Below are 27387 nucleotides of genomic sequence, written 5' to 3'. Positions count from 1 at the left end.
CAGCCCGGCCCTTCCCACGCCCGGAAGTGACGCACGGTGCCGGCTCGGCGAAGGTGGGTGGGGCCCCTGTGGCGGAAGCGGCTGGAGTCGGGCGGGTCCCCGGTGCGGCGCGCTTCTCAGCTAGGTGGTTTTTTTTCTTTCCCTTCCCCTCTCCCCCCCCGCCTCCTCCTTCCCCGCCCGGCTTCCGTACCCCTCCTCACCTCGTCCCGCCCGCAGCCGTCGCCATGATCCTGCTGGAGGTCAACAACCGCATCATTGAGGAGACGCTCGCGCTCAAGTTCGAGGGCGCGGCCGCCGGGTGAGAGAGAAGGGAGAGGGGAGAGGGAGTGGCAGGCGAGGCGGCGGCGGCGGAGGGGATGGGGGGGCAAAGCGGGGCTCCCCGACAACCGCCCCCCACCACACGGGCTGCCGGAGTAGGAGGGTGGCGGCAAGGCTCCTTAAAGGCAGGGCGGGGATTCTGGGCCTACTTCCACAAGCACCCAGCCCTTTACACACACTCGCCCCCCCACTTTATTTGACTGTCCGCCGGGATGGAGTTGTGCTTCCCCACCCTGTGCGACTAGGTGCGGGAGGAGGACTTCCAACTTCCTCGCTGAGCTCCCTTCTTTCCACCCAGAAATAAAACTGACTCATGAAACTGAACCGTTTCGTATCGATTTTCCCTCCCCTCCCGCTCCTCCCAGTCTGTCAAAATGCCTTGTAGCTCTCCGTCGCTGTATCGGCATCGCATAACGTTAGGCGGCGGAAAGGAGGCTTGTTCCTAAAGGGGGGGGGCTCCAAAGGGTTGGGTGGCTGGGTGGGTTCAGTCGGTGGCGGCCTTTGAATGCAGGTTTGCTGCAGAGCAGGCGATATAGGCTGATCACACCACACGCTGCCGCTTCCCCATTCTCACCAGGAAGTGCCCTTTTCTCTGGGATCTCACTTGCTCAGCCTTGTTTTTACTTAGGGTGTGTCTCTGGGTTTGCACATACACTGTACGTTTCAGGTATGTGCGAAACGGTTGTAAAGCGACTGAGAAGCCAAGTGTTCCCTAATGGTTTAAGCAAAGTTAAAAGGAGATTGTGAAATCCATTTTTGAGAGTTTTTCAAACTAGGAGTATGCAGAATTGTTTGAAAATAGTTTTCTGCTGTGTCTGTGCCGTGGGCACAGTGTTGGCAAACCTATCCCTGTTGTTGGAGGGTGTGGGTGCATTCAGCTTTTGCCTATCCCTTAGGTGGATTGTTTCATAGAGCCATTCCTCAGTGGTAGAGCATCTGTTTTTTTCATGCAGAAGGCCCCTAGTTGAGTCCCCAGTATCTACAGGAAGGGCTACCAAAGACTCGTGCCTGAAATCCTGAACACTTACTGCCAGTCAGTGCAAACAGTACTGAGCTAGATGAACCAACAGTTTTACTTGGTATAAGACACCATTCTGCATTCCTATATTGCTACAGGACTTCATTTAAGGTACTTAATACTGGAAACAAATGTTTCCTGCTTATAATTTAGTTCAAGATAACTGTCAGGGTATAACTAATTTGTGTTACGTGATCCTTAATAACAAAACTGCCTCTCACGCCCACCTACTTTAGCATTCTTTGTAAGGATCCCAGAAAATTGGAGATAGCAGGTACATTGCATGTCAGTGTCTAGCAGACCATCTTCTCATGCTTTGTATAATAAATCTAAATGCAGTGTAGCTTTATACAATTTGTAGTGCTTGTTTTGTTCAAAAAGGTAGTACTTTGGCTCATGGTATGCTGGCTTCTGGTAGTAGCAGTGCCTGACAGAAGCATCACACACTCTTTGAGGAAAACTTTTGGAGGGCTATTCCTGGAGAAAAAAGTTAGAAATTTAATCACAGATCTGCCTGCTTACTCAAGGCTATAAACAGTATATTGAGGAGCATTTCCTGTCAGACGTTTTAAGAGTGTTTATGTCATTTCACTAATGTAATACATGTAGTTGAATGTGTAGTATTTGGCCAGGTTCAACCTCTTAATTTCAGCAGTCGTTGTTTGCACACTACAATGTGAGGACTGTGTGAAGGCTCCTGGGAAGCAATAGACATCACTAACCAGTTTTATGCTTTAACGCAATAACACTAGCCATACTTGCTGATTCTGGATGTTCATAAATTCATCACCCTCACATAATACAACATCCTGTGCACAGAGTATCTTATTGTGGAATGCTTCCCATTTCTAAATATGAAGAATCTTACCATTGATGCTGCATTCATGCACATGTATGAATTAACATGCAGATAGCCCAGGTGGTAGAGAATGAGACTCTTAAACCCATGGTTGTGGGTTTGAGCCCTGTGTTGAGCAAAAGAGACCTGCATTTTAGGGGGTTGGACTGAACCTCAGGGTCCCTTCCAACTCTACGATTATATGATTGCAGCACTTGTGTCCCAACTCTTTGGGCAGGATGTGCTACTTAGGCCCTTTTCATGCATGAATTATGCAGAAGCAAGACTTGGTTTGGCACAAGGTTGCTGCAGCTTCCTGTTTAGTGTACAGTTACAATTCTTTGGTAAGTGCACTTAAGTATCTTTTTATCCTGTCTTAACTCCCAAGTAGCTCAGGGTAGCTCCTCTATTTCTTATTAACTATGTGAGGTAGGTTAGGCCAACTGGCCTGGGGTACCCAGTGCTTCGTGGCTGAGTAGCGATTTTATTTCAGGTATCTCCAGACCTTTGCATAAATTTATTCACTGCACCATACCTAGTAGCATTCACATTTGCAAACTTGTGCTGTATTTTTCACACACACGAACACGAACATGGGAGAAAGAAATCCAGTCCCCCAATCTGGAGGGAGGGAGTTTGGATGGAGCAGAGATGCCCCTTCACCCAGCTTTTCAGGCAGGATGACAGGCAGGAGCTATTGCTAGTGGCATCCCCGAGGCTGAGTTTAGGGGTAGACTGGCACAGGATCTGTTGGATCCTGTGTAGATCCTGCGGCTACGATGCAACAGGCATGATCTGGGCCTTTACACTGCAGCAGCCTAGGATATTTTGTCCTACGACTTACCCCCCCCCAAAAAAAAACCCTACTTGTGTGGACACTGGACCTAGGATGCAGCACTGACTGGAGCATTCCTTCAAACTCCGCTGCTGCAGCATTATGTTAGGATTGCAGCCTATGTGGCCCTTGCACTAATCTCCTGTTGAATTCTTTATGTGTCAGGAAATATAACAAAATGGCTTCTCTAGAACGGCAGTATGATTAGTATTTTAGGTATATTAGCAGAGAGGAAGTTGTAGGTTCTGCATTTTTTAAGCTGAAGGCTTCCATGTCCCGACAAGCTCAAAACCAAGACAGAGATCTGAAATGAGTGCTAAATTGTTTGTTTCAAGCTGAGTCATTCTTCATTTACGGAATGGGTGTATAGAGAACTTTTCTTCCTGCATTTATACATCTGAGAAATAGTGCTAAGCCCCACAGTTTAGAGCACTACTCCTTTGAAAACAGGCCCTTAATCAATGTGTGTTTAGTCTGAATCCAGTATATGGTACTGGTTTCTATCTCCTTGAATGTTTCAGACACATCCCTCAGTTGCAGAATGATAAGTGTAAATAGAGAAGTAATGGGTGCTTAAATGCCTTGGAAGTGGTGATAACTAATGGATGCGCTACCATGCTTGCATTGGGGTGCACTGTTCTTGTCTCACAGTTCTATCATTTGTGTTTTAGTTTGAATATTTCTGTTTTTGTTTGAACTGGTCCCATTGCTACTTCACTTTATTTGATGGAACAGAAAGTGCTGTTTGGGATAATTTTGGATAAATTAAGGTAATGCAGTCAGATCAGTAAAATGAGAGCAGGGATTCATCAGTGTATGTAGTATTCTATGGAATAAAGCAGAATATATTTCTAGGAAGGGCCTGGCTTTGGCACTAGCTTTTCTTTCATTTTCTGCATATTTGTGAAAACGCTTGCTCGGCTTTGCCCACGGGTGTTCTGGAACGTCAAGTTATCTGTGGTTTTTTATTTTTAAAAAGCACGCATATTTCTTGGGAACAGCCCAGAATGCTATGCATTCCCAGCTATCACTGTTGATTTGTGAACATTATGCCCACACAGCTTATGCTGTGCTAAGTCACACTTAGTTGCCTGTTTTAACTGCTCTGGCTCCGGCTTTGGTTTTTAGTGTTTCTATATATGACATTTGTCATGCATTCCCAGATTATGATGGACACAAAGTTACACATGGAATTAAATAACATTAATTTTACATTTGTAGCTCTTGATGTTTCCTGGCAATCTGGAAACTGTTTCAACATACTTTTTCAAATGTTCTGTTTTAGATGGTTTGGTAAGCCATGCAGAATGATTCTTTATTTGGGTCTAGGTTTTCAGTGACTGTAGCCAACTTGGAACAAAATTTTGCATCAAGAAGTAGTGAGTTCTTCAGCTCCACCCGGCAGCAGCTGATCAGAGGTTACTACATATTGGCAGTAGACAGACATAATTGATTAATCTGCAAGACTGTCATAGAAAATCCTTCTAATATATCTTTACGTAGATTTTTCAAGCTTTAGTTTAATACTATCTAGCGGCTCCCTCTCTTTGGCTGTAATGGAGTCTCTCAACACAGCAGAAAGCCAGAAATAGGAGTGCTTCTGCAGTAGGGTTGCACATTACTTCCTTCTCATTCATTTTATGTGCGTTGGATAATTCAGTATTTTCAGCAGCCCTTGGTATCTTCTTCAAGTCAGGTGATACTGAAGTTACATGTACTGTTTAATTTTATCCTGCTTCTCTTATGTCTCTTATGTGAAATACTGAGATTACTCCATAAAGAATAAACAGACACAGGGTAGAACCATTGTACAGAGACAGACTATCTGAAAATGGAAGGTAAAGTGATGGAAGGGCTGGACTTCAAAAAAACTAAAGTCATATTGCAACTTGTGTGAGTAGCTGGAGGATGGATGGTGGATAACAGATTGAGGTTGAATTCTGACAATTCAAAGTGTTGGTGCTGATCTTTAAAGCCCTAAATCGCCTCTGTCCAGGTGAAGGAGCTGAAGGAGCATCTCCAGCCCAGACACTAAGGTCCATCTCTGAGAGACTTCTGCTGCTTCCCTCACTGAGAGAAGTGAAGTTACAGGGAACCAGAGGGCCTTCTTGGGAGTGGTGCCCTCCCTGTGGAATGCCCTCCCTTCAGATGTCAAGCAGATAAAGAACTACACAACTTTTAGAAGACATCTGAAGGCAGCCCTATATCGGGAAGTTTTTAATGCTTGATGTTTTATTATGTTTATATATATGCTGTAAGCTGCCCAGAGTGGCTGGGGAATGATGGTGATGTGAGGGTTACATTCTGGCGATTGCATGTAAAGTCAAAATCTATACAGTCAAAGCAACCCCAAAACTGGCCCCACACAAGCATCCCCACCTTTAAACTTTCCACCTTGCTTGCCAGGCTGGCGGGGAGGGGCTCTTGCACAGGTTCTCAAAGCTTTCACAAGAAGTCACAGGGCTGTGTGAGATCTCTCAAGAGCAGGCTTCCTCAACCTTGGCCCTCCAGATATTTTTGAGACTACAATTCCCATCATTCCTGACCACTGGTCCTGCTAGCTAGGGACCATGGGAGTTGTAGGCCAAAAACATCTGGAGGGCTGAGGTTGAGGAAGCCTGTTCAAGAGCTTCTCAGAGCCCAATAAGCAAGTCAGAGATGTGTTGAATTGCATGTGCCTTGCATGCATTTTAATTTGTGTGATATCAGTTTGCCAGCGCCAAGTATGTAAAACTGGGATCACACAAGTTAAATGCATGTAAGTTGTGAGTTGACTGTATCTGTTTAAGAGAATTTGTCTACTGTCCTTCCACTGTAAAACACAGTGCTTTGGGCAGCTGGCCTAGCACCATGCCAGGCTGACATACCATTTGGTGCTTTCCTTGTATCTGATGATGCAGATCTGCATAAGCTTTAACTCATTCTGAATGCAAAGATTTGTACTTGAAAGGAAGTTCCACTGCTTTCATTGGGACTTCCAAGTAATTGTGCAGCATATGAGCCTGACAGTTCCACATACCCTCATATCCCTTAAGCATATGAGGGATTTAAAGTTTGTGCCTGTGAATGCTTGAACATGGGACTGGGACACTTTAACTAGTTATCTTAAATGTTGCAATTTCCTGTTCTAATGTTTATTTTTGGCACAGTGCTCTTACCAGATTCTACCATAATCTATATTTATTAGTACATCCTGTCCTGCACTTCCCCAAAGCTGTATAGACTTGGTGGAATATGAACTGATCCCCTGTGCAGGGTGTAAGCTTTTAATTGGCTTTTTGTTTGTCCTACAAAAATGGGAGATTAAATTGGCCTGAAATCCTCAATTTCCTTTATTACTCAGACCAGACATTAATTGTGAACCGAATGAGCTCCTAATTAGGCTGCCTTTCCCCTGTATGCCTTCCTGTGTGCCTTGGCCCCCACTTCTGTCTAATGTAGGGGATGAGAAGCAAGTTCTGCACAAGATACTGTACATAATTATCTCTTTTCTCATTTCATTAATTTACTGTTAGTCTGAGGCATTTGGCTTGTGTCCGAGTGAAAATAGGGGAAATGCTGTCAGATGGGGATTTGACGTTGGTTTTAAGCATGTGCTGGCTTAGATCCATTCTAGCTGCCATTCTCTCTTACCAGTAGCTTTGGGGACAAAAGTCTGATCAGGAGTTCGAAAGTACAGCAACTTAATTTAAGAATGGCAAACAGCTATCATTAGGTGGAGGGAGACAGAGGAGTGCAGGACGAAATTAGGCCAGCCAAAAGCATTTCTCATCATCTTTTGCATTAGGGTAGATGTCCTTGGAATCAGATTCAGAGAGGATTTGAATGGCCTGAACTCAGTGCCCATTAATGTTAATGGGGAAAACAGACAGATGCCTCTGGCTGAAACCACTACTGTTTTTTTTAGCCTCCCAAGTTCAGATGAGTCTGTCAAAAACAGGCCTGTCTTGCATTTAGAGTCTGTTACAGGAAGGGAACTGACTGCTGGGTGGTATTTTTGGTTTGTGAGCCTTTTTTGTTTGCTCTTTAGTGCAGATGCAGCTAAAAGAAAAGCTCCCTGTGTCCTCATGTTTCAGGTGGCTTGCACTGTAGGAAGCTCACAAAGAAAGAGAGAGAGAGACTCACTTTAATCAGAATTGCAGAAAGCAGTGCTTTGTTGGAAAGTTTGGAGATAAGTCTGACTACTAATAAGTCATTTTGATTGGGAAGGGAGCCATCAGGAGGAGCAAATGGATTCATACATCACCAGTGAAGTAAAGCTACACGTAGAAAGCACGTCAGAGTGCAAGTAGATAATTAGGTACTGCTCCAGCGGGAAGGTAAACAGTGTTTCTGTGCGCTGCTCTGGTTCGCCAGAAGCTTAGTCATGAGCGCCGCAACCCCAGAGTTGTTCGTGACTGGACCTAATGGTCAGGGGTCCCTTTACCCTTACTTTATGCCCAATTGAACAATGTGGATCTTGTATTTGTGGTGCTGGTAGAACATGCTGAAGGATGGCTCCATATGATGGGTTAATGTTATCAGTCCCTTGCTTTGAAGCTTTAAACTTTTGTTCACACACACTAGCATCACTCTGCAATTGGAGGCTGGCAGAGCTTATTTATATGTTATGCTTATATCCCACCCCAAAGCAAGATCTTGGCCCATCCAACACCCCCCCCCTCCAAATGTGATGGATTGGTAGTTTGGATTGCAGCCTTACTGACTATGCAAAATATAAACAGGAACAAAATATTCACTGCACGCAGTGGTGAGAAATAAGTGACATCACTGATTTTTGAAGGTTTCATCTGGACAATAGTTCATTAAAGATAAAATCAGTTATTCAGAATGTTATTTTACATAAAAAGTTTATTGGTCTTCTATAACTGTTTCTGCTTTGCAGTTGCACCACACAAGTATTTAATTGTATTTCGGGTGCAGAGAACAGTACTCTGGATTTAACCATTCTGACTACAAGGATGAATTTGAATATGTGGGCAATGGCTGATGAAATCTCAGATGCCACAGGAACAACTTTTTGGTAGCAAGGAAGTACATTATAGCTCCAGCTGCTCCTAGCCAAAGTGTATTCTTTGGTGAGAAAGAAGCCATTATATGCAGCTGTGTTTAAGTTGCCAACATCTTTCAGGGTACCAACATCACCTTCTCTTGGTAGACGCTGTGTGTACATGCACATGAGTGGGTGTATATTGCTAGCAGGATAACATAGAATCCCTTTGTATGTTGTGTGCTTCAAGAATGACATATATTTTCATAGGCTAGCAAAAAGCCCTACAAAGGAAATGCCAAAATGGCTTTGACTGGAATTTTAAACATCTAGCAAAATAAGTGGAAAATATCTTAAATATCCGCACTGAAATTGAAGCATGTTGTGGCTGAGTGAAGAATGTTTAAGAAGCACTGACATATTAGTTATTTCTCTAAGTCACAGTAGCCAGTTTGGGCTGGACACAGGGATTTGGACTTAGCAATCAACTGCCAGTTAGAAAGTTGGTAACTGATGGCCATCAGGCTGAATTTGTTCCCTCCTTGCTCTCCTTGAGTGTCTTTCTCTTTTATTATTGAGAAGCTGCAAAGGAAGAGATGTAGTCAGAGGTGAATGTAAGAGTCAAGAGGATAAGCCCCATTTTCATTCATTCTCACTAAGGAAGTACTTGAAATGAGAGCCAGAGAATGGTATGAGTGGCAAATCCCATTTTTGAGCCACCCTTCTGTTATATAGTATACAGCAATCATATGCTATAGAGTGAAAACTGAGCTGGTGGATTGAGAATGGTGGTTGGATTCACACAGTTTACCAGCCGAGAAGTTTAAAATTGTGTGGGCACTATGTATCTTTGGGTAAACTAATTTGCCTTCATGTTTGTGCTCACAAAATGTGACTTACCGTAACTATATTCAGAAAAGAGTTCTGGAATGCTTGGAGGTGACCGGTTTTGCTGTTTTAACCATCTGCATGGGTGCATTTTATGTTCACATAAGCTCTGCAGTGGAAATGAATTTGGTGAGTGCATAAGAAACGATGGTTGGTTTTTATTCCTGCTTGAGAACTAGCAAATGTGTGGGTGGGGAGCCTGCCTCTTTTGCTGCCTTCTGCTTCTAGCTAATAAAATGATCTTGCTACCTCAATCCCAGACTGCCAGTCACACTTAGCTGCGTGGTAATGACTAGTGCTTGAAAATGGAATTTATCTTCTGGTCTGTGTTGATAACCAATGAACATAGATTAATTTGAGAGCATGTGGAAATGGCTCCCCACTCAAGATTGAAGGCTAAAATGGGGATCTAATTCCTGGTGTAGTAGACCTATAGTCTTAAACTCCAGATGGTAAGCAAAATTTAAGAGTAGTCTGTAGGTAACTGGAAATAATTTCATATATAGGAAGTCATACTTCCATTTATTCCCCTTAGTTTGTGCACCATATTTCCACTGTGATAACTGTCTAGAGCAGTCTTCCCAACCTGGTGCCTTCCAGATGTTTTAGACTACAACTGGCCAATGATCAGGGATGGTGGAAGATATATTCTACAACATCTGGTGGGCAAAGGCTGGTCGAGCTTTCTAAAGTCTCATTATAGAATTCTAAGAACTGTCTTGAGCTTCTTAAATGCATTGAAACCGTACATGATTCTATTAGCATAGATGAAGAGGAGGTTGTCAAAACAGAAAGGGTTTGGTATTGATAGTTTATAATGTAGTGCCATATATAGACATAGCTTAAGAAATTTCACAGCTATTTTTGACTTAAGCTAGTGAGAAGGAAGATGCTTGAAGTTAAAATTCTGGGTACCATTTTCACTCATACATACCACAATACCAAAACAAAATATGTAGTTCAGAAACCATGTTTGTCTTTTGCTACAGCAATTTCCTTCTGGTTGTCTATGGTTCTAAATGAGCACTAGACAGAACTTAACACAATATGGACAAAACCTAGTTTCAATAGTCCCTCCACTGGCGAGAAAAGTCAACATGGAAGAAGCTTCCTTGACCACAAGCTTGGTCATACTTTTGCATAAAAACTACAATCCAGCTAGTTTGCTTGGAACTTGTTAAATCTCAGGCCCAACAACAGATGTGGTGAACAGATTTATTGCATCCTGAAGTCAAGGTCAGTCACTCAGAAATGAGTTGCAATAATGAGAGGAATTCTTAGTTTCATCAGTGATACCACTGGATCAGCCAGTGCTCTTATGAAGGAGCTTGTTCTGTCATTGCAAACAGAAGTGCTGATGCAAAGGTTTCCCCTTCCCCCACATTGTTCTGGGGGCTCTCCTGATCCTCCAGAGCGGATATCGGGGTGGGGGGCTAAGCTCCATTGTGCTAACAGGAGTCTTTGCATGAGTGGCTGAGGAAACCCAGCCAGATGGGCGGGGTATAAATAATAAAATTGTTGTTATTACTTCTGCTAATGGAGCCAGGTAGTTTAATATGGAATATGGTACAAATCAAGTTCACTTTCCATTAGGACCCTTTTACAGTTGCTTGTGCCTGTTCGGTAGCCTCACAAAGTAACAGAAATATATCTATCGTTAAGCTATAGCACACAAAGGGTAGAGCTAGGTTTGTAGGGCTGTTTAATTTAAGAATGTATGGGTCACGATTATATTTCTAATCCTGGTCACTTGGGTATCAGAGACTATTGGGAATCTCTGTATGCCAATGGCAAGGCTAATGTGCTGCAAATATAGATAATGGCTACAGATATGCTAGAAAGTATATGGATCAAAAGCTGGCATTCAGCCCTTTGTGATTAAGTGTACCCCAGATCCTGTGAACTTTTGCAAGGGCTTCAGCTTATTTTGATTGCTTTTTCTCTGTGTGTGGTTTTTTTGCAGAAACAAGCCTGAGGCTGTAGAAGTAACATTTGCAGGTAAGTGCCAATGTATTAAACTTCTTGAGATAAAGAATTGGGAGTAAAAACACAAATCCCCACATTGTGTTGCAGAGTTTGTCCTCATCAGTGAGCCCTGTGTCCCTTCTGTTGATGGGACTGTGCGTGCATAAAATAAATCTCTTTTCTTGGTATATTAATGTAATCTAATGAGGAGCTGTTCTGTGTTCATCCTGTTGGAGTTGGTACGTTATCTAGTGAACTGCCCTAAGACCTTTTGATGAAGGGTGGTATATACATCTAATAACTAATGAGGATTATGATGGTGATAGATCCATCAGGTGGCTTTCATAGCCTTCTCAATCTAGACTGAGTGTGCTTTTGAGGGTGAGATTTTTAAACTAAGAATATCATTCCATTAATATTTCACAACATCTGGTACTCCAGTGAAAAGAGTTTATCACAAGTTTGCAAGCCCTGGGTTCTTAATCTTTTTCATTCTTCATAAAATGGCCATCATCACTCAACTCAGATAGTGATATGGCCTGGGCACCTATTGGCCCAGAACCACTAATAACTGTTGCTTTACCATTGGGGAAGAATGTGGATAAAGGTTTGCACTGAATATTAAGAGTTTCTGCCTAAGGGTAGTGACTCACAGGAGCAAGCAGTTATAAACGTCCACTGTTAACTTGGCTGGGCACCTGAGTGTGGTTTTGAAAATGCAGCTTGATTCTAATAGGCCCAGGTGTCATCTGAGAGAATCTAATCACAATACAGTCATAACATGATGGATTCTGCTTTGTCAGGCTGCTTTTCCTGTTCATGTAAAAGTCTTTTTTACTAGTAATTCAAAACCTTTATGCTGTGGTGTACATTATTTTAGAAAACATCCTTCCTTGCTGGGCAACTAGGTTCCAAAATACTCAAGCACTCATCTTTCAAACGCTTCTTTCCTAGACTTCGATGGAGTTCTTTACCATATTTCCAACCCTAATGGTGATAAAACAAAGGTTATGGTCAGTATTTCTCTAAAGTTCTACAAGGAGCTCCAGGAACATGGTGCTGATGAGGTGAGAATGTAGTCTTTATCCTTACATTCTATTGACGGCCTCTATACCTTCCTTAATTAACTCTTTAGAAGCATTTGATTTTTTTTAATTGAATTACTATAAATAGGCATTGCCAATGCACTGTTCATGGTGGAACTACTGAACACTATTGTTATGGGCACAATTCAAAATGCTGACTTGCATAGGCCAAAATTGTTGGAGTTTGGTGTGTCTTAGAACACTTCCTGGTCCTACATTTTCTCTTCCTGACCTGCTAAGATTTTCAAAACTCTCACCCCACTTATAGTGATAAAAATTCCTACTTGAGGCAGCACATTCTCAGTGATCACAAGTGGCTGAGGAACTCTCTTCCAAGGGAGGAGTACTTAGTCTCAGCCCCACATCATTAATTAAAATGTTTCCTTTTCTGTCAAACTTCGGGAGATTGACTAGTAGGCGATGTTGAATGCTGACTTCACTGTGTTATAATAATGGTGTTTTTGTGGCTAGTAGGACTTCATTATAAACTACTGTCCATATGAAAGGACGTCCATGTAGTTTAAAATTTGGCATTTTGCTCATTATAAATCTCATTTGATGATTGGCATCCAGGTATTTCATCTTTTGTTGGTGAACGTCTCCTTAGCTTAGCTGTGTCTGACTTAAATCCATTTTAAACTTAAACTGATATCTGTGCCAATACTTGTAGAGATAGTAGAGTTAACTCCAGTCTCCCTACTGCTGACTAGGGCAGTGTCATTAAAAGGTTTGCACTGTACCATTGATACCTGGAGAGTTTGTAAGGGAGAATCACTGTGGAAGCTGCAAGTGCTGGTTCTACTGTAGCAACGCTTTCAAAGCAGGATCTTTCTAGATCTGCTTGAATTTTTTTAAACCCACTTTGAGGGTTCTTACAATCAGGTGGTATATACATTTTGTGAATAAAAATAAATAATTGAATCTATCTACAAGCTGCAAGGGCTCTCTCTACTTAAGTCCCTTATGTGTGAAGTGGCAAATTTGGTTCATGTTGAGCAGCAGGTCTCTTGCTGCCATTTATGGTAGAAATAACAGTCCTCTCTGTGCCTTGTGGTTGCATCTCTCAGCAGAAAGTGTGACTCAGTTCCTGAAATGGTTTTCAGATGTTGCATAACTGAACGGGGGTTCATTCTGCATTAGCAAGAGCAGATGCTACAATTGGTATGGGGCATATGTAGAAAACTAAGGAAATGGTTCATAAAATTGCTTGAACCATGTACATTGGCATCTGAGAAGAGCCATGGGCTAAAAAAAATTAAAAATGAAAGCCTGGAAACTGCATGTTTTTAAAGCCCTGATGGCTTCTTTGTTCATGGAAAAGCAGTTTTGGGAGGATTTGTTTCTGAGCAGAAAAGTGTGTGAGTCAAGGGTGGTGATTTAACTCTTCCCCTGCCTGTTTGTTCTTCCAAATCTCTTCTCCTATTCATGTATATTTGTGTACATATACGTGCTTAGCCTTGCAAGTGTGTCTGGAACCATTCAGGGTGCCTAAGGTGCTTCTTAAAGAGGGCTTGATTTGGAGCAGAAAATAAAAAGGAAGTGGTCTGTGTCCATTCAGTGGCTGTTCAATGCTGTTTTTGCATAAACAAAGTGGCCATCAGTTGTTGTTTTTTAATGCACACTTGCATGTCATGTCTTGTTCAGTCTCTGACTTTCTGAGTGTGAAAAATAAAAGGTAGAGAGAAACCCCAGCTGCATCAAATGAATAGGAGTATGGAGCAGCTTTGGCCTGAACTCCAATGCTGATATCCCGGGGCACTGGGATATTGCTTCTGCACTGCCTCCAGAGCAACTTTGCATCTTTCTTTTGTCTCCCTCCTGCTGCTGCCACTTAACAGTTGTCAAGAGCACAAGGAAGTTGCCCCAGTCTGGTTTTATTGAGAGCATTTGGTTGAATTGACCTGGAAAAATGTACTGTGTCTTTATTGCATCTGCGATGCTTGACCCATCCATTTCTCTGGCCCAGCAGAATTACTTTCTAAGGCAGGATGCAACTAGGAGCAGAGGAATGGAGGAAAGGGAAATGCTGCTGTGGGGTGAAAGGAAGTGAAGGTCTGCCCAGAACACATGATGTATAAGGCTAGCCTTATACAGGAGGAAAACAGTCTTGGCAATGAACAGTTTACTAAAGGATTGCCACAGGTTTTTAACAGTGGACTGTGTAAATCTTTGATGGAGCATGTTGGCATAGTACCTCTAAAGGGGCAGAGGAGGCAGGCAAATTATTAAAAAGTGTTCAAGTTCAGTTTTGTAGCACCTGTTGTCTTGCTACTTTCCATGGAAAACTCTCAACCCAGTAAGAGTCTTAGGTTTTACCGTATTTGTTTGAATGTGTGGTATCTGGTTCAGTCTTTCTGAGGACAGATGGAATGAGTTAAGGAACTGATTCAAATAAACAGTGTGCTGCCCAGTTCACTCAAAGCCCAGTTCACTTTCTCCCTCTAGAGATACCTATTGCTTTTTTCAAACTACTCACCCTTGTTTCAGAAAAAAAAAATGTAAGTTTTGTAGCTGAGTCAACCAGGACCACCAGGTATTGGGGAAAGCATGAGCTCTAAAGGTGGCTGGTATGACACACTTTGTATGCCAAGAGCTTGCCCATTTCTTTGGTAAGCAGCTAATAACAGAATTAGCTTTATGGCTTTCAAAAAACTTGCCTGTGAAACCTCATTTCACACTGCTAGTAGAGTGGGAAATATTTCCTCATGAGGTCGTGTATGTGTGAATGGGGGGGGGGTCCAATTTGTGCTACAGATTTGAACTTTCTGTGAGTATCACTGTGATGGAAGCATTCCTCTAAAGCTCTTGCACTAAGCCCCACCTTCGCAAGCTGTGCTGGGGGTCCTTGTGCAATTCTATTCCCAACCCTGTTAGTTTATAAGCTATCTGGATCTTCTCAGTGCAGTTTCAAGTGTGTCTTTTTGCCAGATCACTTAAGTACACAGCTGCTGTCACACTTGAAGTAACTGGGTTGTAAAGCTGCTCCTCAAAGGCAAGAGGTGTGTGTTTTGAAAATATAGAAATTCCATTCAGTGTGCAATACATGTATATAGGTACTACTTGTGTGTGTGATGACATGTGGTTGGAAAAAAATGCTATTCTCTACACTTGGATGGCAACAAATCACTGTCAATAATTGGATTTGGGACAAGACAAGATGTCAAAGCTCCTCTGCATATAGTATATGTTCTACCAAAATCTGGCCTGTAATCAAAGTGCTACCTTCTTTTATGACTTTCTGGAAGCTTGTATATGTGATTCAGTTGTCTTGAGCACTCCAGCCTCTCTTTTACTATATGACTCCAGACATGGATTGAATCCATAAACTCTGGCAAGATCTCTTGTGGCTTTACTCTTTCTTCCCAAATTAAAGCATCATTTCACCAGCAGCAAGCTTATTATATGTATGAAATTTATAGCTCAACGGGAAAAACATAATTGGCCTCTGAATATGTGGCTGGAACACCATAGAATTCTTTGGGATTAACATAGAATAACATTAAATCTAGAATCTGTCAACCAAGAAAAAAGAATTTACTTTAATGTTCCCAGAACTTAGAAGGTGAGAAATACTAAATAGTGAATAGTTTTAAGAGGCCATTTTACATTAATCTGCTCCTTGGAGTTTGTTGTCGGAACAGGGCAGTTATTGTTGCAGAAACCATTCAGGTAGTATTGCAATGATTCATTGCAGATCCACTTGTATTAAGTGCTCAATAACCTGCTTCCCCCTATGCCGTTCTGCATTAGTCAGCTACTTTTAAAGAAATATTTCTAAAAATCAAGTTACTATTTCAAGCACACTGGGTTCATCTGCTCTACCCTGAACTGAGTAGTACTGAAATAAGTATCCCAGCTGAGAAGGCTTGATGCTGTGAGCTATGCTGTTGGACGTCAGTATATTTTCCTTTGTTGTATAAGACTTTTGCCTGTTAGAGCGTGAGGTGGTTTAGGGCTTCTGGATAACTGCTTGGAACATCAAGAGGGACTGGAACAAGGGTTAAGGCTTTAAAAAGCATAGGGTGAGTGAAAGACAGGGAGGTGCTGAAGAGAGCACATAGGAAGACACGTCAAAGCTCACAACACTTTTCTCTGTCTATTTCCTAGTTGTTGAAGAGAGTGTATGGAAACTACTTGGTAACTCCAGAGTCTGGTAAGCCTCTGCATAATATGTGCCCTGATAACTTGTTCAGTTTGCTGCTCCAGTATAATTACTCCCTGCTTTTCAGAAAAGGAATTGCTTTCCACCTTTTCAAGCCAGCTCTCCGTTGTGATCTCCTTGTCACAGTGCTATTTTTAAAAAGCACCGCCTTCTCCCTTCAGTGTTCCACATGGAAGGCTGAGAACACCAGAGCTTTATTTCTTAGCAGCGCAAGCTATGATTCTGGATCCACCCCCAAGCAAGCCCCCGCTCCTCTAGTTAGGGATTCTTTATCCTGTGTAAAAAGACTGACAGGCATTCAGAAGCAGTGGAAAACCATGGTTACCTGTGACAGTACTGCTTCCCACTCATTTGTTACAAAACACAGGGGTTGGATCTACTTTCCCAACTCTGAAAGAAGGCAAAGAAATGTTTTCCTTTGGTGGGAGTGGGGTGGGGGGAGACACATTAAATTAAACGTATCAAACACTTATTTTGAATGTCCTTCCCGTGGCAAGTTGGGTTGAAATAATTATTGAATGTATGATTCAGCAGTACATTGCTTTCTCCAGAAAGTGATCCATTCAAGTCTGACCAGGAGGGGAAAGTTGTGATCACAATGTCATTTGCCTGTTCTAGGTTACAATGTCTCTTTGCTGTATGACCTGGAGAACCTTCCTGCTGCCAAAGACTCCATTGTGCACCAAGCGGGCATGCTGAAGCGCAACTGCTTTGCCTCAGTCTTTGAGAAATATTTCAAGTTCCAGGAGGAAGGAAAGGATGGAGAGAGGAGAGCAGTCATCCATTACCGAGATGACGAAACTATGTAAGAAATAACTGGCCTTCCGTCTCCCACATTTTGAAATTGGTTGCCAAACTGTGAGGTTTAGAGATGTTCAAAGGATTCTGTATTCAGTTGCGCATTGCTCTTTGTCAACCGAAAGCTCCTTTAGAGTGGTCAGTAGCAAAACATGACCGCGTGTTCTGAGGTGTAGCTGCTGACCCTCAGTTGGGCTGAAGCTCTTAATTTGCAAATTCACAGCTCAAGTAAATATATACAAGTACCCCATATACATTGGAGGGGTCAGGCAAAAGGATGTGCCATATTCCTCAGAGATAAAAGACATTGCTGAATTGAGCGCTTGCCTACTTGGTTGTGTCCCCCCCACCCCAGTTCTATGCAGTTCACTGTTCTCTGTGCTGTTAAGGCTGAGCTGGTAATGCAATAGGATAAAGGGACCTTCAGCCATTACCATAAAGGGGAGCGGGGTGTTGAGAGGATAGATTGTGGTGATAATGGCTTTCTGCATGGTACAGCAAGAAAGTAGTGGCCTGTGGGGAGGGGCATCATTTTGGCTGCATTTAAGGCAGCAAAATGTTCTGGGCCAGCATTCTGTGCTGACATGTGGGGCAGGGGCAGTCACTATTGGCAACCTGGCCAGTGGCTTATCATGCGGAGATCTCTGCTGCGGGAGGCAACTTAAAACGCCCTCCACCTTGTGGTTGTGTCACAGGCACAGTTCCTTTGGTACAGGGAAAGATGTTGCGCATTTCATGCCTTAAAGGTCTTCTTTGTTCCCTGCATTTGGGTAGGTGGCAGGAAAGAGCAGGGAGAAGGCGGCACTGTACTTTGGTCACTGTTTTTTAAATAAGCTCCACAAGGAGCTCCTGATAGCTGAATAATATGAACTGCTGAATAGTGTAAGTGGTTCACCCTTGTAGGGTGTTTTTTAAAAAATCCCTGTGGGTTTTTCACATTGAAGATCTGGAACGCCTAAGAAGTCTCCTTCTTTTCACTTCCTTCCTAGGTATGTTGAATCAAAGAAGGACCGTGTCACAGTGGTTTTCAGCACGGTATTTAAAGATGATGACGACGTAGTGATTGGAAAGGTGTTTATGCAGGTATGCCAGTTCAAGTTCTGTCAAGTTCTAGTGGCATATGACTTGCACATTTATGCCAGGAGTGCCATTGTGCTGCTAACTTTGAAGCGAGTTCCTTACCCTGGTAAGATTGATTGACATTGGTGGTGCCTTTAGGAACCTGCTTGTAAGGCTATTATGCTAGGCTCCTAAACTCAGTTGGGGTTGTGCAAAGAATCCTGCCCACAGGTTTGCAGTATAAAGGAATGTAGAGTTGGGGGTATGGAATGATGCTGTTGCAGTCACCTTACCACCTGTGACATTGTATCACCTAATCTAATTCCAGAACCCACCTCTTTCTAGTCTATGATGAGTCACCTAAATGCTCTAGGCCAGGCATAGGCAAACTCGGCCCTCCAGATGTTTTGAGACTACACTTCCCATCATCCCTGACCACTAGTCCTGTTAGCTAGGGATGATGGGAGTTGTAGTCCCAAAACATCTGGAGGGCCGAGTTTGCCTATGCCTGCTCTAGGCATTCTATGATGATTAAAAGCTAAAATGGTCCTACTGCACAAGCTTACAGTATACTAAAGTCTAGGTGCAAAAAGGGGGATATAGGAAGGACACAAGGAAAGCCAAAGAAGCGAGTCCTGAGGTGCCACTTGGTAATAGAAAAAGGAAGTGAGTGTGTTCAGTGTAAAAGGGGGCCCTGGCAGGGCTTAGAGGAACATTAGACATAATTGACAAAATAAAAAAGCCTTCCATTTTGTAAGAGTTTGTGGCTCAGGCCCAGCATTTGTTTCCTCAGTATCGTTGGTTTCTATTTTAGAATATAGGAAGTAAAAATAGATGAAATTGCTCCTCCACAGGTGCAGTGTCCTTCTTTACCAGGTTCCCTACACACTACTAAATAGGAGGAAGGTATTCCAAATGAAGGAGTGGTTCTAAAAGACCCGACCCTCAGTATCGCTCTTCTAGAAATTAAGCACTGACTTGAAATATTGGTGTCAGAAGCTCAAAGAGGATACAGTAGAATAGAGCATGGTGAAAGCAGAGGAGAAAAGTCCATATATAGGAGCAAGAGCATGGAGCTGTTTTCTTAGTGTGAGAATTTTGAAGTAGAAGAGGAAATCAGCAGAGAAAAAGAGGAACAACATCATACAAATTATGTCAAGAAAATGTAGACTACAAATTGCATTTAAAACTAAGTGTAGTGGCTTAAAAATGAAAGTAAAGAATCAAACAAAAGTAATCATAGTTAATGCAAGAAATGCCAAGAAAATGACCTTTAAAATTAGAAATATTAATTCTACATATACTATGCTCTCGGAAGCATATGTTAAAAGGCCTATTTCTCAAAGTAATGGGAGTTTTCATTGAGATGATTTGTTTGTCACACTGTCATCATTTGATTTAAAACATGGCTTAATTGTGGATACATTCAGCACTGTGCCACTTTTGACTACATAGTATCAAAGTATCAGTAGCATATCTTGAAACTTAATGGACCCAGATTCAGGTGCAACAATATGTTTTTCAAGCATCTGAAGCAGTGCAAATGTGTGTGCTTCACTTCCTAGTTGATATCCAGTTTATTCATCCCAGATAAGGTAGTGTGTACTGTTAATATTTCATTTATGTTAGCTGTGAGGAGTCAGATTCAGCTGCTCCAAATACCTTGTCTTTAGTCAAGCATTTCTTGAAGCAATTGTGTGTGCTGATAAAATGACTGGATCTTGGCAGTGAATAATACAGTTGTAAAGCACCTTGGTCAAGAGAAGGAGTAACCCTTTGTGGTGATAGCTCTCAGCTACTTTCTCATGACCTAGTCTTAGATCATGCTTCAAGTGCACTGCCATTCTCCTGCCTGTGTCTTTGTACTCTTGATGAAGCTGCTAGCAAAGGATGTTAAGGCTTCTAACCTAAAGTGCCTTGGGGTTCTGACACTAAAATTAATCTTAATACCAGTGTGATGAAAACACACATATACTATTTTGAAGGATAGTTGTTGACCTTACCAAGCAGTTTTGATTCTAGGCTGAGATATGATAGAAGCTCAGAAATTATACCAGTTGGGGAGAGGAACTTAATAAATATTTGGTTCTGGGCATCTGCATTCCCCAGAATAAAGAACAATTAACCTAGGCTCAGAAAGGGGATGCCTGCTGTTTTTAGTATCTGATTCATATTTACATTCTCTCTCATCCTGTCTTGTCCTAGGAGTTTAAGGAGGGTCGTCGTGCCAGCCACACAGCCCCCCAAGTGCTCTTCAGCCACAGGGAGCCCCCTTTGGAGCTAAAAGATACAGATGCAGCTGTAGGAGATAATATTGGATACATTACCTTCGGTAAGTGGGTGCTGCTCTCATCTAGGTGACCAGCCAAGTTGAAAGCTATTTTCCCATTGCAATCCTGCTTAGTTTGCTAAGTGCTTAGTATCTCTTTTAAGAGTTATTTCACTTATGCATATCTTCCTAAGATGCACCTCAAAGCAATTTCACAATAAAGACATCCATAAAACAATTTCATATATAAAAATAATTTCAAATCTAGTACAGATAATAGTTGGGATAAAAATCTCTATTTGGCTCATTGAAAGAGAAAGGTCTTCAATAGGTGCTGCAAGTACAATAAGATAGTGCCTGTCTGATGTGCAACGGGAGGGAGTTATAAAGGGCTGACGCCATCACTCTATAGACCAGTCACATGGAATGGATCTACTGATAAGATGATATCTGCCAGACACCCTCTCATGCATAGTGCAGTGCTCTGTAGGGTATATGAATGGTGAGACAATCTTATAGGTATCCCAGTCCCAAATTGTATAGGGCCTTATACACCAGTACTAGCACCTTGAACTTAGCCAGTGGCTGATTAACAACCAGTGCAGCTTGTACAGTGTAAAAGCCTTGCTTGCATAGCTCAGAAGCCAGCGGAGCATTGGAAATGGCTTTTCATTTAGAGCTGTGGTGGTGACATGAAGTCTCTAGCATGCTTGATTTGGGGCATGCCAAAGAAATAGCTTGGGTATCCCTAATTCTGTAGTGCAGTTGACATATCCAGAGCTCCATCTAGTCCTATTTTACTGGGTGAGGAATAGTTAGTTTCCTAGCACCAAGTTTTATAAACAGAATCACTGGAAAGTAGCACGCGCGCTCCCAGTCTCCACGGTTGAATTTCAGTTAGACAAGGTCTGCCCACTTGACTGCTCCTTGTCACTTTTGGCTTATAACATCTGGCGCACCATGGTTGGAGGCAGTAATGCTTCTAAATACCAGTTGTTGGGAATTGCAGGTGGGTAGAGTACTGCTGTGCTCTTGTCCTGCTTTCAGGCTTCCCACAGGCCTCTGTTTCGCCACTGTGAGAACATGATGTTGGACCAGGTGGCCATTGGCCTGAACCATCAGACTCTTCTCATATTTTGCACTACTGTCAACAAGACAGTGGTCTTCATCCTTGGAACATTTAATGGAAACTTTTCCCACAAAAGCCGCTGGATGTCTAAGAAACTTGTCACTGGCAGGACTTTGCTGTGGGATATTAATGTATCTTGTCATCTCCTGAACATTTATTCTCTATGACAAAGGGGATAAGAAACTCAGTCTTGGCAGTTGCCTTCTCCCAGGTGCTCTCTTACTTTAGCAAATCGTGTTAAGGAGGCGACACTGCCAATAATTGTTTGTGATGAATCTTAGAAATAGAGAAGGCAACTGTAGAGTCTGTTAATTGAGAGGCATTTCAACACATTTGGATACAGATAAAATAAGTACTAAATATCATACCTGCAAATAATTCCTTGTGAATACCATTTTCTGGCTCTGGATCAGTGAAAACTATATTTTGTCCCTAAATAGTGAAAGGCTGCATAATGCCTCTTAATTATTCATACAGTACAGAGCCTGTGAGGGTGCACAGCTCATTGTTTGGTTTATCTAGCTGCCTGGGAGGAATAAAGTGGTGATCACTGAAAAGCTGTACAAGAAGCGCTCAGGGAAGGACCATTAGGAAAGATTCAGATGATCAAGTTTGTCACTGATGCCAGCATTTTGTGGGACTGAGTGGCATAGCTAAGCCTGATCAAATACTAGGTTGAGTTCCTGAGTTGGAGTTGTGGGGAGACATTGATTCCAAAGAAAATGCCCTAAAGGCATCCCATTAAGACAAGCTTAATCCTGGTATGCAGCATGGATAAGGACTTCATTATAGCCCTTCCGTGCAAATGCTGCAGATTCATAACTGTGAATGTACCTACGGTCCTCGTACCTACGGGACCGCCTCTCCCGGTATGCCCCACGGAGAGCCTCAAGGTCCATAAATAGCAACACCCTAGTGGTCCCGGGCCCTAAGGAAGTTAGATTGGCTTCAACCAGAGCCAGGGCCTTTTCAACTCTGGCTCCGGCTTGGTGAAACGCTCTGCCTCATGAGACCAGGGCCCTGCAGGATCTGATTTCTTTCCGCAGGGCCTGTAAGACAGAGTTGTTCCACCTGGCCTTTGGCTTGGAGCCAATTTGATTCCCTCACTCTCTTTCTTTCTTTTTTCCTTTCCTTCTCCTCCTGCGATGAGGCTACATTTTAATATTTTAATGTTTCAATATTTTAATGTTGTATTTTAATTTTGTTTTTAAGTTGTAATCATTCAACTTGTTTTTATTATTGCTTGTAAGCCGCTCTGAGCCCAGCCTTGGCTGGGGAGGGCGGGGTATAAATAAATTATTATTATTATTATTAGTATTAGTATTAGTATTAATAATAATAATAATAATAATAATAATAATAATAATAATAATAATAATATTACATGCTGTTGGCCTTTTGAATGTATCTCTGGCCCAGGACTAGTGAGTTCCCTCATAGCTTTGTTGGTGCTTGGTAGAGAGTAACTATTTTCTGTTGCCTTCTCCTTTGCAGTGCTGTTCCCCCGCCACACCAGTGCTGCTGCCAGGGACAACACCATCAATTTGATTCACACATTCCGGGACTACCTGCACTATCACATCAAATGCTCCAAGGTACAGGAAGAGTGTTGTTATAGAATCTTTTTTTCTGAAGAGCTATGCAAAACTTCTCTTTCGTGTGCCTAAAATGATTCCTGACTTTCATCTGCTCCATTCTGGCATGTAGATCCTTTAGAGTGCTTAGATGAAATTTGAAATTCAAAGTACTAAGACAGATCTGCTTAGCTGCCTTTTGTATTTTGACCTATGTGCAGGCTTACATTCACACGCGCATGAGAGCAAAAACATCAGATTTCCTCAAAGTGCTGAATCGTGCCCGGCCAGATGCAGAAAAGAAGGAAATGAAAACAATCACGTGAGTATCAGAGGAACAGTTTCTTCCTTCTGCTTGTTTCTCTCTTGTTTTATTGTTGCTATAGCTCACACCTGAGGAGGAACAAAGGACTACCTTGTATTGCTGTTTAAATAATGGCAATACACAGATAGATTTGATAGGGCTTGGTGTAATATCCTGGCTTGTTTATAAGTCACTATAGTTTCCTGCTTTGAGTAATAGCAAGTCTTTAACTGCGGCTTCTTGAACTTTTTTTTCACCCATCATGCAAAGGGGCTGTGCAGAAGTGCAAGAAGCTCGTCATACTTTGGCCTATTAAGTAAATATGTGATCACATGTAATCAATGTCTCAAAAGTTGAGGCCTGACAATAAAGATTAATTAATCCAGCCATATTATCTGATAAGGTTTTCTGCAAATTCTTGTGGGCAGTTCCACGCGAAAGGCAAGGCATTGTCCTAATTCACACCATGCAGCAGACAGGAATGGGATGGAGGTGAACTAAAAAAACTAGTTTCAAAACTCAGGTCTTTGTAGTGGAGAAAAAAGTGGCCAGGTTGCTAAGGGGAACCAGTGGCTAATGTTGAATGAGAAGGATGAGGCAAACTCATGATCATTACTTGCTTGGAATGCAACCACTTTGGTAAGTACATTAGCAAGAGATAGATCCCAGCTGCCACTGATTGGTTCTGTCGGAAGGTTAGCTACTGCATCCTTGGGCTCAAAAATAGAAGTGTAGGTTAGAAGCTGCATCTGTAATTTGTTTTTGTTCTTAATATTCTCTCTCCTTGGTTTGCTGTAACCAGGCATGAAGAACTGTGTGGTTAACATGAGGAACTGAAATCAGCAATTCAGCTTTGCAGTGCTGATTCTATGGAGGCAGTGATTTTTATTTTTTTAACTTTCAGCACTTTGAAGGGCTTTCAGTTCAGGGCAGTTACCGTACTTCTCTAGTATAAACCTGAGATGAGTTTTGTACTCTACAGGACTAAAGAGCTGCATAGGGCAAGTCAGAATATCACTGGTATTTAATGAGTGGGGTGCTTTCTTTTCCCTGGACAAGAGAATGGAAACTAATCCACTGTATACTGCTATTTTATTGACAGGGTGGGGTGAGATAAGCAAGCAAGATAAGATGGGAATAAACTTGCTGGTCACACTGGTTGTGGAGGGTGTATATATTGCTCTTAAGAGCCCTTCTAGCATAGCATACCTGATCTATTTGGAGGGGGGAAAGTATGAATTGATGTGGATGCCCCTGGCACTTCAGGGATCAGATTACAAATTCATTCCTTGTTGGTGCTTATATTCTACTTTTCTAAGACCCTCTTTGCCAAGTCTCTTATTGGTGATTCCTTTTACCAAGCAACGACATCCAACGGGGGCCAGCGGTGTAGTTGTGGATGAAATGGGAGATTATGGATAGGACTAGTGAAGAAGCTGACAGGTTAGCTCAGCACTTTTTTCAGCTTGTGAGACAAGGGAGGCAAGCAAGTTTGTGAGAAGATTGAATGACTGGAATGGCCCATATAGCAGGATGCTGCTAACCTTGCAGGATGTTTCTTCTCTGACCTGGGGCAAATTGCTAATCTTACAGCCAGTTTTCAGTCTGATTTTCTTACTGTGCTGAAGCACCATAGTGTGGGGGTTGGGCAGAGCTGGTAAAATTAAGATAATAAGCTTGAATTTAGGCCTCCGGGGGGGGGGGGTGGATTAAACCAAACAGGCTCCTGCGGTCAACCCCAAAGGCTAGAATAATGCACAGCTGTGATTAAGAATGTTAAAGGATGACTCATGCCGTACCCGGAATCAGAGCACATAACATCTCTTTAAAGAGGTATCTGATTTCCTTCTTAGTAGCTCCGGTTTTGTGTTGCACAGCCTTTGGCTTTTGTATGAAAAATTATTTATCTTTAAAGGAGCAGGGATAGCTGCTTTCTGTGCTGATGGGAGGTTGTGACCCCTTAGGAACAAAATGGTGCTTTCAGCTGTTCAACATCTCCTTTCTTTACTTTCTGTGCTTCATCTATCTTACTGCATGATATAGCACCTGGCTATTTCATTTAAATATATATTTCTCACTTTATAAATATTATGACAGCAATAAATTTACACATCCAATTTAAAGCACAGAATATTAATATCACCCCCACCCCCCGCGGTTACATATTTTATATCTATTGCCACTGCATTTCCAGTTCAGATCTATTTTACTCTTCATCCGTTATATTCTATTTAGTTTATTTTCACTGAACGTTGTTGTGTCAATCCTGCTAATGATTTAAGCTGTTTACAATAATTTTTCAAATAGTCTTTATTAAATTGTCTCTCTTCTTGATTTCTTAATCTTCTGGTAAGTTTCACCATTTCTTCATACTCCAGCAATTTTTGTTGTCAATCTTCTTTCTTTGGGACTGTTTCTTCTTTCCACTCACCTGGCTATTTCACTTCCGTAGCCCTGTTAGCATCTGACAAAAGTCCTGAGAGGCTTTCTTCACAAATCAACAAATTTAAATATTCAACTTAAACAGCTGTGGGTAGGGCATGGAGTGTAATTCCTGATTTCCAGGACTGCCCTTTGACTTTTTCTGCGTTCACTCCATACTCGGCAGCAGGGATAGGGATCCTCTGGGCCTTGACCCTAGTCCAGACCTCCAGGTTTCCCAATCTAGCTCCCCACCCCGGCAGCTCTGTTGCTCTGCATAGGTCAGCTGAGGAGTGAAAAGGCCCCAATGTTCATCACTAATGCGGCCCACTGAGTGAGGCGCTTGAAAGGAGAGAGAAGACAGTATTTGTGTGTGTTTAGAGGTATAGTTGGTTTGTGTGCTAAGGGTGTATGATTATTGTGTGTCTGCGCAGAAGCAAGAACCTGATAGTTTCCCAGTTGCTGCTTTGGTGGATGTTAAACAGACAAACAATGAAACAGCATGTGTGGTATCAGCTTCTGAATCCAAGACCAATTCTGTGTAGTAGGAGGAGATCCTTTCAGTGCATTCTTTGTAGCCCCCTTTCCCTTGATCTGTGAGTTTATAGAGTTTAGCAAGCGCTTGATTTTTTTCTGGATAATGTGGTATACCCAGGAATCTGCAAGCAGGACAAACTCAGTTGTGGTGAATTCATCCACAAAATCAGTCTTGCATTCTTCATTCTGAAGCTTGGGATTAGAATTGTTGTCATTAGTGGTGCAGGACAAGGAGCAATGAGACACCTGGGTCACTTGTATGGGAAAAGTAGTAGGTATCTATGCTATGAAGTCAGGAAGGAGTGTAATGTAGTGACAATGTACTGGAGTCAACCTGATCTTTGCCCTCTGATTTTCTGCCAGGGGGAAGACCTTTTCATCCCGTTAACACCTGAGGCGAGGTGAAGTCAGACAACTGTGGCAGAAGGCTGGAGCACTTGCTACCTGATAATCGTAGCTTTTTAACATTGCACCTCTCTGGGCTCTTAAGGAAATAAATCCAATTGGGTTATGTTTTCTACACAAGTTTGGGAATTGATCTGCGGAATCGAGCTGTGCTTGCAAGGACTTAATAGTTCAAACAGAAAAACAAACCTTAATTCCATTTTGATCAACTTTTCTTTCTTTCTTTCTTTTCCCCCCTCCCCTTTTTCAAGCTGTTTTGCTTTGCAATATGTTTACCGGTAATGAGTTGCAGTATTTCTTATGAGAATAATGCAATATTAACTTGTTTTTCTTCTGAGTATTTTGAGTTCACAACTCCTGTATCTGAAGAAATATTGTTGGGGTTCATTAATAAAGGAGATCTTTCTATCTTACCAAACATGGTTTGTGAGTATTCATTTTTAGCTGTGCATTATTAATTTATTCTTGTACAAATTCAGAAAAGGCATATGGGAAAGGCTATAAGATGCCCAGACTTTTCAGCAGCTTCTGGCTAATGTGTGACAGACTCACTTGAAAAGAACATTTTATAGTTTGAAAGGAAGGGGGAAATGACCCTGGCAGATTAAGAGCAGCAATGTTTTCTTTTGAATTTTAATTTCTCCTCTTCCTAGGATCAGGATAATTTCTGGGCATGGGAAGGGTCAAGTCTGCTGATTTCACTCCCCATTCTTTTAGCAAATACAGGTCTGTCAATACTCCTAATGGAGAACTCTGCTGATACACCGCTAGGGCTGTATTCTCATGAGAGGT

At 42.2% G+C, this 27387-nt stretch overlaps 1 protein-coding gene across 2 annotated transcripts; it reads left to right on the top strand.

The window, feature by feature from the left end:
* Positions 1-33: 33 nt before the first annotated feature.
* ARPC2 (actin related protein 2/3 complex subunit 2) lies at positions 34-27013 on the top strand. Of its 2 annotated transcripts, none has more exons than XM_083490848.1 (10): positions 34-298; positions 10851-10885; positions 11807-11919; positions 16045-16090; positions 16718-16904; positions 17887-17980; positions 20162-20288; positions 22849-22949; positions 23150-23250; positions 26554-27013. In XM_083490848.1, the coding sequence occupies exons 1-10, from the start codon at positions 225-227 to the stop codon at positions 26576-26578; spliced, it is 903 nt and encodes a 300-aa protein (XP_083346974.1). In that variant the 5' UTR covers positions 34-224; the 3' UTR covers positions 26579-27013. The 2 variants fall into 2 exon arrangements, with proteins under 2 accessions (XP_083346974.1, XP_083346975.1); XM_083490849.1 differs by lacking the exon at positions 34-298 and adding an exon at positions 5803-10238 and having other exon boundaries at positions 10531-10885.
* Positions 27014-27387: the final 374 nt, after the last annotated feature.

Source organism: Podarcis liolepis (assembly GCF_965112155.1).
Source record: "Podarcis liolepis genome assembly, chromosome: 1".
NCBI lineage: Eukaryota > Metazoa > Chordata > Lepidosauria > Squamata > Lacertidae > Podarcis > Podarcis liolepis.
The sequence above is the reverse complement of the archived record's forward strand: the minus strand, read 5'-3'. Positions and strand labels throughout refer to the sequence as shown.